Source organism: Vidua macroura, chromosome 9 (genome assembly GCF_024509145.1).
Source record: "Vidua macroura isolate BioBank_ID:100142 chromosome 9, ASM2450914v1, whole genome shotgun sequence".
In the NCBI taxonomy this organism is placed as follows: domain Eukaryota; kingdom Metazoa; phylum Chordata; class Aves; order Passeriformes; family Viduidae; genus Vidua; species Vidua macroura.
In genome coordinates this window covers 13,860,816-13,874,521 of record NC_071579.1, presented here as the reverse complement: position 1 = coordinate 13,874,521, position 13,706 = coordinate 13,860,816, and the positions used below count along the sequence as shown (strand labels likewise).

At 38.6% G+C, this 13,706-nt stretch overlaps 2 protein-coding genes across 3 annotated transcripts in view; both read right to left on the bottom strand.

Moving 5' to 3' along the window:
* Positions 1 to 1,075: 1,075 nt before the first annotated feature.
* On the bottom strand, positions 1,076 to 3,119 carry GPR88 (G protein-coupled receptor 88). Its single transcript, XM_053985147.1, has one exon. The coding sequence runs from the start codon at positions 2,144 to 2,146 to the stop codon at positions 1,076 to 1,078; it is 1,071 nt and encodes a 356-aa protein (XP_053841122.1). The 5' UTR covers positions 2,147 to 3,119.
* Positions 3,120 to 5,354: 2,235 nt separating this feature from the next.
* The window catches only part of CDC14A (cell division cycle 14A), a 52,339-nt gene continuing 43,987 nt past the window's right edge, over positions 5,355 to 13,706 (bottom strand). For both annotated transcript variants that reach the window (XM_053985025.1, XM_053985024.1), the window contains one exon: positions 5,355 to 7,032. In XM_053985025.1, the coding sequence (XP_053841000.1) occupies positions 6,984 to 7,032 (49 nt within the window). In that variant the 3' untranslated portion in view covers positions 5,355 to 6,983. The remainder of the gene's footprint in view (positions 7,033 to 13,706) is intronic.

Below are 13,706 nucleotides of genomic sequence, written 5' to 3'. Positions count from 1 at the left end.
AACTGCGTTGGAAAAGAAGAAGGAGGAAGTCAAGCAACAGAGAAGGAAATATAAGGATTTTAAGACCATTCCTGGGAGGAATGGGCCTGCAGCACTCACCACCACAGTTTCAGTGTGAGGAGCTGTCTCCTTTCCAAATGCCACACAGAATCTGTTATTTTGTATCTGGCAGAGGCTGTGAAATCATACTTCTGCAATAATATATTTAAGAGAAATACAACAAACTGGTAACTGAAGAGGTGACAAGGTTAGATGGACAACACCAGCTTTCATATTGCATTGTATTTTATCGAGTGGCCATGGACAGCGACCTTAGTTAAAACAGGCCTTAAAGAGCTTTCAAACCAGATCACCACAGAAGTGCATATGTTTTTGTTTTTAACAGTTTCCACAGACAGCATCATCCTGAAGTTTGCCAGAGAAAGCTGAAGGAGGGTCTTGCATGGAGAACAGAGATCAGGTATGCTGGGGGAAAGGAAGCAGCTCCCGGTGTCTGTGTGCCTATGTGCATAATGAGACACCTGCCAGTCCTTCGCAAACGAACCTTGTGTTCAGGGAGCTCACTTCAAAGAACTACTTTAAATGCTGAAAGAATTGCATCGATTTTATAAAAACAAACTTGCATATGTCTCAGAAAGAGCTGTCTAGGTGCCTGTCTCATACTGAAATCTTTAGAGCATAAACAACAGTTATGTGCGTTGTCATATTTACCGGTTATCCCAGATTCCTAAATCCACTGCTTTGGCTGGAGTCCTGGCCGGCTCCTGGGGGCGGACAGCAGCCGTGCCGGGAGCGGGGCTGAGGGGGCGGGCGGGAGATCCCGCCCCAGTGTCCGTCCCGGTGTCCCGGGAAAGCACCCGGCGCTGCCGGGCCGTATGGTGGAAGAGGGAGCGGGCAATAAGTGCGTGGGGTCAGAAAGGAGCAACCGGAGAGGAAGAAGCGCTACCGGGGCGGGGGGCCAGGACGGCTCGGCCGACCGACGGGCGGTGGCCGCCGGCGGGGGTGTCGAAGCGGCCTGAGGGGCCGCGCCCGTTCCCGCGCGCGGCCGCCGGGGTCCCGGCGCCGCCCCGGGCCCTCAGCGCGGCGCGGCCGCGGCGCTGGCGCTGCTCCCCGTGCCCCGGCGCCGCGGCAGCTGCGGACAGGGCGGGGCGCCGGCGGGGCCCGCGGCGGCGGCCGCGGGGCGTGGGGCGGCGGCCGGGCCCTCGCCGCGGGGCAGGACAGAGCGGGCCGCCCGGCGGAACTCCTCGCTGCGCCACGTGTAGAGCAGCGGGTTGAGGGCCGAGAGCGAGCAGAGCAGCAGCCAGCTGGCGGCCTGCAGCGCCGGCGGCGCCGGGCGCAGGAAGAAGCCCAGGAGGCTCACCCAGACCAGGGGCTGGGTGCCCAGCAGGAACACGCAGCAGAGCAGCAGGACGGAGACGCTGCTGAGGCGGCGCTGGGCGCGGCGAGGCGGCGGCGGCGCGGCGGGGAAGGGCAGCTGGTGCAGCAGGTGGAAGTTGAGGACGCTGACCCGCTTGGCGCTGCCCCGCACCCGCCGCACGATGCCGAGGTAGCAGTGGAGCAGCAGCGCGGTCTGGCCCAGTACGGCCAGGGCGAGGAGCAGGGCGGTGTAGCGAGAGCTGCCGTCCGACTGGGCTGAGCCCAGGGTCCAGAGCCCGGGCAGCAGCGGGACCGGGAGCAGGGCGAGGGCCCAGGAGAGCCCGATCATGCAGCCCGTGTGTCTCCGCTGGTAGAGGGCCTGGTACACGCTGGGCAGCTTGGTGATGAGCACATACCTGTTGAAAGCCACCAGCAGGTGCGAGGCCAGGGAGACGGTGAGGCCGAGGCCCAGGAGCCCCCCTCGGAGCAGCCGGTACTCCGCCGAGCGAAGGGAGGAGGAATTGGGGGGCAGCAGCCCCAGCACAGCCTCCTGGGGCATCCACAGGGCGCACACGCTCAGGTCTGCCGCACAGCCGTTCACGATGAAGGCATTGCTGGTTGTCTGCAGCTTCTTGAAGGAGAAGACTAAATAGATGACCATCACATTGGATAAAGTCCCTGAGATAGCTAAGACTGCGTAGAGCAGCGACAGAAAGATGCGGGTACTGGAGGAGTCCTCCCAGAGCAGCAGCAGAGGCGAGCTAGCACTCCAGGAAGAGGCGTTGGGCATCTCGCTGAATGCAGCTCAGTTTTGACTTTGCCCTGTAAATCCCATCCTTGTCTGGGTCAGAAGTTCTGCTGCAGGAGTCCTCACCAAGCACACGGGAGGCTGTGCAGCTGAAGGACTCTAAGGCAGGTTTCAGTCATACAAGCTGTAAGGTCCAGAAAATGCTGTTTGCAGTAAGGATCCAAAAACCAGCAGTGTCCAAGGCAGGTAGGCAGCAAGAGTCCACAGACTGTAGCTGGTGAAGGTGGGTCCATAGGGAGGCAAATGGCTGTTGGCAGACCAGAGCACGACTGAGGTTTCTGTAGCTGTGAAAACAGCAAAAGCAGCAGCACCTTGCAATCGGCAGCAGAAACGACAGCAACTGATACAAAGCTTTGCAGTTTCTCCTGTGCCACAGTACGTACACTGTATATCATTCCAGGAAGATTCAGCCCTTCCACTCTTCATGAATTATTCAGCAGATTTTCAACTTGTTAAATCAAGAAGGAAAAAAAAAAAAAAAAAAAAAAAAAAAAAAAAAAAAAAAGCAAAACCCTATCGTGCTCCAGAAATACTCCAACTACACAGTCTGACTCTTTTCTCCCTGCCTTACCAGTCTTCTGGGTCTAACCCATTTACACAACTTTCATTTGAAGAAAGGTTTTAAACCAGTATCAGTCACTTCTGTCTGAAATACAGACCATAAACTGCAGAATTTCTTCGGTTCGATACTCACTTTTTAACAGATTTTTTTTCTGATCCTATTTTTGTTAAGAGTAAGCTCAGTATGCTTCTGCAATTTTAGTTAATTTTAGAACCGGTCTGTAATAACAATATACTTTCCAAATGAAATCTTTCAAACACAATAAATAGACCAATCCTGCTAAGACAGTACTTATTTGAGAAAGCTTGTTCTCAATCTGAACATTTTACATCTCTTCATAAACCTCAGCCTGTGTCAACCCACAGGAAATCCTGCATTGCCACCCTGCCAGAGGTGAACACTGGTGTTGGTGAGCACACAGATAAAACACAGCATCTGTGTAATATTTGAAATGGTTCCTGGAGAGGTGAATAACAGCTCCTGAGGTGGACTAAAATCTGATTGAAGAGTAGGCATTAACAGTCCATTCCCAGATTGAGAATAATTAGTCATGGGATTCTCCCAGGAATTCTATCCTGCTTTACTCAAACAGGGACAAAATGGTAACTGTCCTTAACCTGGACAAGACTTAATAAGAAACTCAGTAAGAGAACTTACATTTACTTTGAAAAGCTTTTCAGGTACAGAATGCTGGTTATATTTGTGATGAGCCTAAGAAAAAAGCTGCTTTTGCAGGTAGGTTAGGTATAAGCTACAAAAGCAAGCAATCACAGCTCTTAAGGTGTTATCTGAGACCTTCATAAGGCATTTTTAGATATTGTTAAACTCCTGATGCTAACAAATAGCAATACCAAAATAATGTATTAAGAGGTACTTATAGTTGCAATATACATTTTTTCAAGTTAAAAAAGTTAAATTGTGTGGGTCAATGGATGTTGCAATACAGCATATCTTTTGATATAAAAGGCTCATGTTAACAATTGACAGAAATATTGATTCAAAGGTGGATTTGTTACAAACACGAACATCTATGTTCTCTTTTAATTAATTAGATGGCTCATGTGCTTAAGGTTAAAGACATACCTCAGTGATTTACTTGATCAGGCCTTTAATTACCATATTTTTTGCCTGCTGCACTTTACAGTGTAGATCTAATCAAGTGTCAAACCTTTTGAGGCCTTTCATTGTTTAGTTGTCAGTAAAGAACAGTTATTATAGAAACTAAAATCCTCCCCTTTCTGCAGTACTGCAATTGAAAAATAGTCTCTGAATTTGTAACAAGAAATACCTCCCTAACTGAAAAGTTTCATAAAGCATACTTTAAAAAGAGATTACGATGATTAACTATTTCATAAGATGCTAGCCACAGACTATTAAGCCCAGTAGAGACCTTTAGATTTATTTAATCCATCCATTCATGTTTAGAGATCTTGTGTGCTACAACTTGTTCTCTCAGAACCAGATATATTCATATTTGAAGGAACAGAAATGGTAAAGTTCAAGGACAAGTGAACACAGGATATAAAATAAATTTCAGACTATTTCTTAAAAGCTACAAGGTTATAAAAGACCTTCCTGACCTTTCATGGTTCCAAATTTTTTTGTTGTTGTTAAGAAGTTGATTGTTGCAGAATACTGACTTATTTATGAATAAAAAAAGGTTGTACATAAGCTGGTATTTATGTATTTAATCTAATAAATCAATAAAAGTCTAGGAAAAGGCCAAGGGAGAGGTTGATTCCTATGCACTAGAAACCTTTTAATTAGCTGTTCATCCTGTATAGTATTTACTCTGCACATCCAAATCACCATCCATTATAGATTCAAATGCAGGGGCAGAAGACTTTTGTTGCTTTTTTAGATCAGACTGTCACCAGAATTTGGGCAACTTGGAAAGCATCCACTCTATTCCCAGCTTTCCCACTCCTTTAGAGTGGCTGTGTAACAGTTATACACTGTATACATCTATTGCAAAAGAGGCTAACAGGCTAATAGAGAAGTAATCATGTAATGCAACAAATTTGCTGAAAATCAGCAACAGGTTTTAACAAATGTTAGAACCATTTGTGATTAGTTTTAAATTGAAGGAAGGATAAAAAGCTAAAGAAAGCTAAATTGCTTAGATTCTTATGCACAAAGAATCTGCTGTTGGTGGGACTAAGAGACCTGTTGCACATGCAAAAAAGTCAAGGTATATTACACCTGTAACAAGGGGCCTCACCCAGGAAGGATTCCTCAGTTCAGACACAGCTTTGAAATCACTGGATTTTGAAATATAATGCCATCATCATAATATCAACATGTTGATTAAATACCTGGCATTATACATAGCAAATACAAGAATGTTTAAAGAGATTGTTAAAAAGTTATCTATCTTGCTACTGGCCTTTTGCAATGTTATCCTACTTTTAAGTACGTTAAAGTATGTTACATGGTTTACAGGAAGGAAGGTGATTTTGAAAAGTTATCTTCAATTAGAGATTGAATCATCAAAATATCTATGAAAAAAATCAAGAAACAAGGAAGCTGGCTTAAACAGGCATTTTATTATCAATTAGCTGTATATATATATATATCTACATTTCAAAATTAATCAGTATTTATTAGGGAAAACTATTTATAACAAAGTAAATGAGAAAATTCTTTATGAGAGGTAGAATTATCTTACTAATCTATAGTTCATATACAGTATATTGTATATATATACACACATATGCTACTTTGTGTGTATGTTACATATACACAGTTGCAAAAATGTACAGTATTGCATGTAAATTTTATTCAGTGATTTTGATTTTTATAGCTGCTCTCAGTATTGCTTTTGAACACTTTCAGTATAACTTTCCATAGCAATTTGTGATCTCATCTTTTAAAAAAGTATGTAGCACTTAACTTCAGTTGTAAAGCAAATGCAGGGAATTCACAGGTCTTCAGGAACAAAGACTGACAATTCAACTAAGTTTTATTTTCAAGTTTCTGCAGATATTTTGAAAAACAAACAGGCAACAAATGTGTTTTGTTTTTATGTTGTACATGAGGGGCAAATAAAATCCTCACAGTTGCTTATATTCTTTTCCTTACCATGCACCTGTGAGTTCTGAAAATTTAACACATGATCTTGTACCTCCCTGTAACACCATTTCATCCTAAGCCTCGTTCCTAATCACATCTGACTGACCTGTACATTCCACAGAGTAAAGAGCATTTTTTCTATGACAAAACCCTTCTATGATACAGGAGGCTACCTCAGCCATATGCTTAACAACAAATGTAAATGTTTATGAAGCATCCAATTGATAAAAATTTAATATATGTCTAACATATACTGTGTGTTGCTAAGGAAATTGTACACATACTGCCAAATGCAGGTTAAAAGCATGCAAGTATGCAGCGCTACCTAATTCACTGTACATTTCTACCAACTTCAGTTTGGTCTGTCTTCATTTTTGCAGCATATATTGCATAGCAAAAGTTAACAGTCTACACTGAAAACAAAACATAAATCCTTTAAGAAATTGAAAGAGTGTTAATTGTCAATTGAGTCATCACATAAATTACTTGTTCGTTGTAATTACATCACATCTTAACAAATATTTTCCCTTTATTTTTCTTTCATTGTATTTCCTTAAGAAACGTTAGCAGCCAGAAGTGGAAAGCAGACTATGTATCAAGTGCTTTTAGTTGATACTGTAATAACAAATCTCTCAATAGTTAGGCTTCCATCAAATTACCAGAAGACCAATTAGTAAAAAAGTAAATTACAGTAGGCTCTAAGCAATAATGATGGACCCATAAAACAAGAAAAATCTCTTGTTCATAAAAAAAAATTATATCTTTGATAAACATGTACAAATTCTTTAAAATACATATTTCTGTAGCAAAGTAGACCCTAAATTAAAATATATTCTAGTTTTTACATAATTTTTATATATTTTACCAAAATATTCTCTTAATACATATTTTAACACTGTACACAAGTTAATAAATGTCTTAATGAAATTCATTAGAAATATATTCAACTGTCTCAACATAAAAAATTTAAATTTGTATATAACATGGGGTAGTAATTTCCATAAATTCAACTTCAGTGCATCTGCAGTAGTCATTAACAATAATTTTCTGCCTGTTAAGAAGTCTCCTCTTGGTGTTAAGGAATTAAAACATCTTGTATTGAAGGTTCCTCCTTTTAATGAGCAGCATCTTTTCTTCAGTTCTTCTCCATCATGAAGGACATTGATTTGAAGAGCTCAGCAGGTTTCACCAAAGCAGCAAGGCTTTAGTACTGAACATACTCAGACTGAAGGGACTGTGCAGAGAAGAAAAACTGATTAAATCTCACTGGAGAGGTTTTATTTATATATAACATATATTTTTCACTTAAAGAGTAGAGGAAGGACAGAAAGGAGAAAAATAAACAAACAGAGTTGGGGGGGGTGCTGAATCTCTACATAGGTAAAGATGAATAAAATAGAAGAAATGAAAATCTGCTGTATCTACACTTACTTTTCCAAACCAGTTTCTTGAGATTCTTAAAAGTGTTACAAGTCCTTTAAAATACCACTGCTACTGTATTTGAATTGTTTCCACTTATCCTGAATGAGAATCCAACTGCTACTGTAAAAGTCAGCTTACTTTAGAGGTTGATTCAGATAATGATATAGAAAACACAATGTAGTTCATTATTGAGGAAAAAAAACTACATCAGTAATTACAAAGATGGATAAATTTTTGTATGACTACCAAAATCAGATGAAAATGAAGCACTGCAAATGGTTCATCTGGATTAGTAACAAGTCAGTATAATTAAGAGAAAATCATAACCTGCTTTAATGTATTTATTTACAATTCAGTTTCTACTGAAGTCAGAAGTTTTATTAAAAACTGATAAATCAGCTTAGAGAATATCCAATCATTTTACTAGCTCCTATACAGATGTGTTTAAGAAATCTCTCTGATGAATGTAAGTCTTGTACAGTGATGAGCTGTCCCAGATTAGTATGGTTATAAATCAAGAGCAAGTAAAACCACCAAATTTATTTTAAAACTGCATAAATTCTTCAGAATTAGAGAGAACTACCGGAGACCAACACGACTCTTAAGACAGACTGAACCCTCACAGTCTTCCATTTTCCTACTATTCCTAACTAGTCATTACAGGAAATGCTCTTTGGTACCCATATTGAAACCTGTTAGTACAAGTGCATAATACATTTATATATACCTTTATAGCTCTAACTAATATCACACAACTACTTTCCCCCTATATTTTAAGTCTCAGTGTATATTTTCAAAGTTGTCTTTTAAATGCATTTTCACATCTCAAAGATTTGGGCCATCTGGATATTCTTTCCTAGGTAGAAAAAGTGCTGTCAGCATATAGATTTTAATACTATTGACTAAAAAAGGTCTGGTTTTAGTAAGAGCAAGGCAGAAGGAACAGCCCTTCATTAATGAGCACTTGAAACTTCTCTCTTAATGGTCCACAAAGGCTTCTCATTTTCAGAAGTGCATTTTAACAACTGGAAAGATGGTTATACTTAATTAGTGCAGTATTTGAAATGGATCCATCAGAACTGAATCCTGAGTAAAGCTGATTAATAAACATTTTTAGAAGGCATGAAGTGTAGTTATATACTCTCAAATGCTGTACAGTAATGATTACTTTAAGCTTGGACAGATGAAAGATGACCAGAAAGCAATTTACACTCTTAAAACCAGCAAGTGTTAGTTACAAAGAACTGAGAACACCAGCCCTTCACTCAGCAGACAGCAGTAACCAGGAATTCTACATCATGATTTTAATGAAAGAAGCAAACCATAAATTAAAAAATCTGAAGTTTAAACTGTAATTCATAAAATTGTTAGCAATCCAAGTTACAAAAAAAAAAAAAAAATGGGGAAAAAAACCCACATTAAAAAAATCCCCAAATATCCAGCAGCATATATTGTTTGGAAACAGAATAGCATGCTTCGGTAATTTTCATTACAGATGGGTGGGCACACTTTATTTACTTTCAAATGGAGAAATATGTTTTTCAGTGTGTTCCCACCCTCATCATAATTACTTCACTTCCCCATGATTTTTTCCTAATGTCTCAGTCTTTTCTGATTACAGGGAAATAATTAAATCTAAACAGCGGCTTTTTTCCGATTAATCTATGTGACTTCACGTATATTTCTATCACTAAAAACATGGTGATACCTGTAACAACGGAGCTATTGTAAAGTATATAGACTCACATTTGAGTTTTAAAAACTTAAATATAGCAGGAAAGGCTTGTTGCTTTGATTTTTTTTGTGTTTTCAGAGAAGTCATTTGTTCTCAAATCTCTTCACATGTCTGAAGAGATTGACTGTAAAGTTTCAAAGCCTGTAATTGTAGTTTTTTTCAGTTTTTAAATCTTTTGAGGAGTTTTCTATTTTAAAATTTACATTTGCCATGACTCAAAGTATGGCCTATGCTTCTGAAAACTTTATTAAAAAGAAAAAACCCCAATCCATTTTCACATGTAATTTGCTGGATTTAACAAAATATTATTTAAATTTGAGTTAAAAATAGAAGAAAAAAAAAAAAACCCAAAAAAAATTGACTGCTGAATTGTCAGGATGAGAGTATAAAATCAGTTAATGGAGAAGAAATCTCAATGTGTACTCCTACAATGGTCCCATGCTGTGTCAAGCTTGCCACTTTATACCCAAGTAACAGGCATTTAAACTAAGAATTAGATAGTTTCACTACAGTTAAGGATATCTAATGAAGTTTATGCTGAAATAACTGCTTATATTACTTCCATTTTTCTTTTTCAAGAGCAGACACAGAAAGCCTCCTGGGAGAGAAAATGAGCTCCAAATCCACTGAGGCACTAGAACTGTATTTGCTGACATATGACTGCAGGACCAAGCCAGGCTGAATTTGAACTCTGTTTCAGAATAACCCTACAGAATTTAAGCCTATTTGTTAAGATTTGAACATGCTCTTTCCCCAGGTAATTGCAAAAATGTAACTTAAGTTTTTGGATTTGTGCATCAACTCTCCCAAAACACTGTTGCAATAGGAGTGTTGCTGCAGGCAAGAACCCCTGGGAATACACAAGAGCCACTAAACTGGCTCAGGATGCATTAGGGAAAATGTACACACGTGAAGTCTGTGGGTCTGCTCAATTTACACATCAGCAAGATGCACTAGTGTTTGGTTTTTGCAAAGCCTGTCCTATCTTCATTAATGGTGAATTCTAATTAAGAAAAACCATGCTACAGGTAAAGATGATATATATGAACTTTAAAATGCTGCCAACACATCTCAATTTTTTGGCAATGTTTCCATCTTGCCAGTTTCCATGACAGCTATAGAAGCAAAAGGTGACTCATCTTAAGACTACCCAGTTACATATTCTCCAATAAAAATACATTTTAAAGAGCAATATTTGGATTTAGAATTATTGTAAGAACAAAGCAAAAATCTTATAGCAGTACCTTAAGTGTGATTATAGTTGAAGAAAGTAATTCTGCAAATGTTATTGTGAGAGATTCTGTTTAATCAAAACACACACTTTGTAAAATTAAATATTTATTCTATTTGACTGAAACAGCAAGTTTGTTTCCTTTTTTTTTTCTTTGAGAAATCAAGCTTTTCTTCTAGTTCATCAGCATAAACACAATAAAGTGGATTACAAGCTTGCAGTGATGAAGGACAAAAACTATTAGAGAAAAATACATGTCTGACAACAATAGTTACAGTCATGGTTATTTTTTATTCTTTCTTTTTGTTAAGTGGAATGTGGAACAGTGGTATTAATGCTGTTTCACTGCAAAACATTGAAAAAAAAAAATCAGTGAATAACCTTCTCTTCCATACTGCAGGAAAAACTCACTAATGAGTTTTGTGAACATAAACGAGAACTGAAAAATTGCTGTTCTAGCCATCTCAAAATGCTCCTGAACCACTCGTGTTAACAAAGATAGATAAGTAAGAATGATAAGGTGATTTTCTAAAATAAAAGTACTGCATGATTACAGCTGGTTAGCTTGATATCTAACTCAAGGAAGTGAGATTTTGCCAATTAAGAGAAAGGGAATTAATCAGTATCATTCAAGAGTCCTTTGATGAGCTAAATGAATAAACAAAGCACCAGGACATGTAATAGACTTCAGTCAGGTACATCACCTGATGTGCTGCAATTAGAAAGAACACAAACACTGCAACAACCCTAGGCTGGGCTGTCATGACTTCAAGTAATTTCAGCATCTAAAGCAGTGAAGTGGAAATGATTAAACAGAATTTTGTTTTTAAAAAGAATTCTGCCAGAATTGGTAGCTTGATACTACTCCATATTTTGCTGATGAGCTTCAGACCACTGGTAAATGCCACCAAAAGCAAAACAGCTGCATGTCAGGGGCTGAAGTGGCAAGGAAAAACCAATCTTCCTTGCTGGGTTGATGGGTTAATTGGTCCCAGAAGAAGAGGGGAAGAGAAGGAGAAAAAAAACCCTAACCAACCAACTAAAAAGAAAAAAGATGATGCTTTTCCACAGAGTTCCACATGAAAAAAAAAAATCCCAAATCAAACCAAAAATCCCTCCAGGAACTCAGGACTCAAATAAAAGAAACAGAAGAAGTCACTATCATCAATGGCAAGAACTCTTCCCCCCCCCCGCCCCGCCCCCCAGCTCCCAGTGCATTACAGTCAAAAAAATAAAAGAAGCTATGTATTTATAAACAGGATTGCATTGCATAGCAGCTTTCTGGATCAGAATGATTTAGAAACCTAAAATTTTGAACACTTTCCAAAAGGATTTTTGAGCTAACTTAGCCTATCAAAAGAAAATCAAGTTGAGATGAGTAGCATGAGATAACTCCACAACAGGAAAATAAGACAACAAAGGGCTATAACACTGACATAATAAAGAGATACAGAAAATTTCAGGTTCAAAGTGAAATAGTTTTAAGCATGACTCTGTTTAATCAGTGGAACTGATCTTTCAGAAAAATTATGTTGCCCTCAAAATAAACCATCTGTATATTTGCCAGGGAGCTGCTCACTACCAGACAGAAAGCATTCAGAGATTAAATGATTGAAAAACCTACTCTTGTCTTAAACCTCAGGATGTCACAGGGACTGCACTCAGTCAATTGTGCATAAAATGGGTAACAATTCAGTGCACTCCTCTGTGACTGGGAGAGATCACAAGGCTACAAGGTACATTTAGAAGCAAATGCATTAATCAGAACATATTTGAAAAACATTCCAAACAGGAACAATTTTTAGTCTTTATTATATTATTATATTATAATATTATATTACTTCACTGGTAAATCAGAAACTTGCACTTTGCTATGTAGACTTTGCATGGCATGACTCTTTGTAAGAAATGCTGCTTCTCACAACACAGCATGTAATACATTAGAGTATTTTCAGCTCACCTCACTCTTCAGAGAAGACTGGAGAAAGAATCTCATTTAAAGATCTTGCTGCATTGGACTGTGTATAACCTCTACTCCTCAAGAGCAAGCAATATCAAGCCAAGAATTATTCAAAGTTTATATCCTTTATATCCCTTATAGCCTTCCATGCATTATTAAGTCATTAAGATAGGCAGGAAGAAAATTAGAGATGTTCTTATAACAGGAGAATAGTGCATTTTAGAAAGGTTTTTTTTCTTTAAAAATGCCTTCCATTCAACCTAAAACTTTACACTATGCCTAAGATATTTCATTTAAATTTGTGGTTTAAGTCACTTAATAGTTCTGCTGCAAAGGGACAACAATTATTTTCCTTCTTCACTGCAATGCACAGAGCTGTAAGCACCTCTCTGCTGTCAACATGGCTATTTCATTAATTGCTCCTTTCTTCTTCCTTAAACTACACAGTAACTAACATGCCTTGTTTTTCTTCCTTTTCCTAAGTCATCCTGATCTAATAAAGAAAGGCATGCTACAATTCTGGAAGTTACACTGTAAACCACCCCCTCTCCTGACATAGATTTGGGGAATTTTTGTGTCAATGCCAAATATGTTGCACCTCGAGGGTTTATATGATTAAGGAACACAGCACTATCCTAAAATTTTGTAACCATCTAGACACAAAAGAAACCTGAAGTGTCACCAATGCTTAATTTTCTGTCCTATGCTTATGGAACAAACCCACTAACTTGGCTTTCACTGTAAAAAATAATTTGTAGCACTAAGTTACAGCAACTACCTCTCCAAAGGAGGTGACAGCTTTTAAGATGTTATATTTACATACAACCTTTAAAGCTGCTTAAGGAAAACAGGCTTACTGTTTCTGTAATGCTTTACATTATCATTTGGTACCCTTCTAAATTCTGGCCTATTGTGAATGATGTCAGCTTATTTTCATGACTAAGTCATGTTACAGTTACAAGGATTTCTTCCCCTTAGGATGCTGCACGTAGTTTATGTGCATATACAATTTACAAAAGAAACAACTGAAAAAAAATGGGAATGGGCTGACTCTCCAAAGAATTATTGTTCAATACATTAAATATGAGACAGTATTGAAAGTGAGACATTAAAAAAAAAAAATCAGCTAATTTACCACTTATTATTCAGATGAGTGATTGCTCTCACCCACTGGTGGTAGACTGAGTTTTAGTTCCCATATACTCAACAAGAGCAGAGGACTAACTCCTGAGGACTGAATTTCTGTAAGCATGTTGGATTGAAGACTGGGAACACCTAAAAAGGATGACTTTCCAGAGCAATCAGAATGCATGAACAAATGAAAGACTCATCAATGTATCTCAAAGAAACATTCCTGGCTTGATATACATTTTCACCTCTCTCTTCATCTCTATGCCTGAAGAAATTAAATTGAATTAGTTAAAGAACAGTCCTCTTGTTCTAGAGCTTGTTTCATCATAGAAAAACTGTTATGGTTTCTATAACTCACTTGAAAAATCAATTGTATATAGTTTATTATAATCCCATGTAGAGGTGAAGATGTGACAACATTCAAGAACT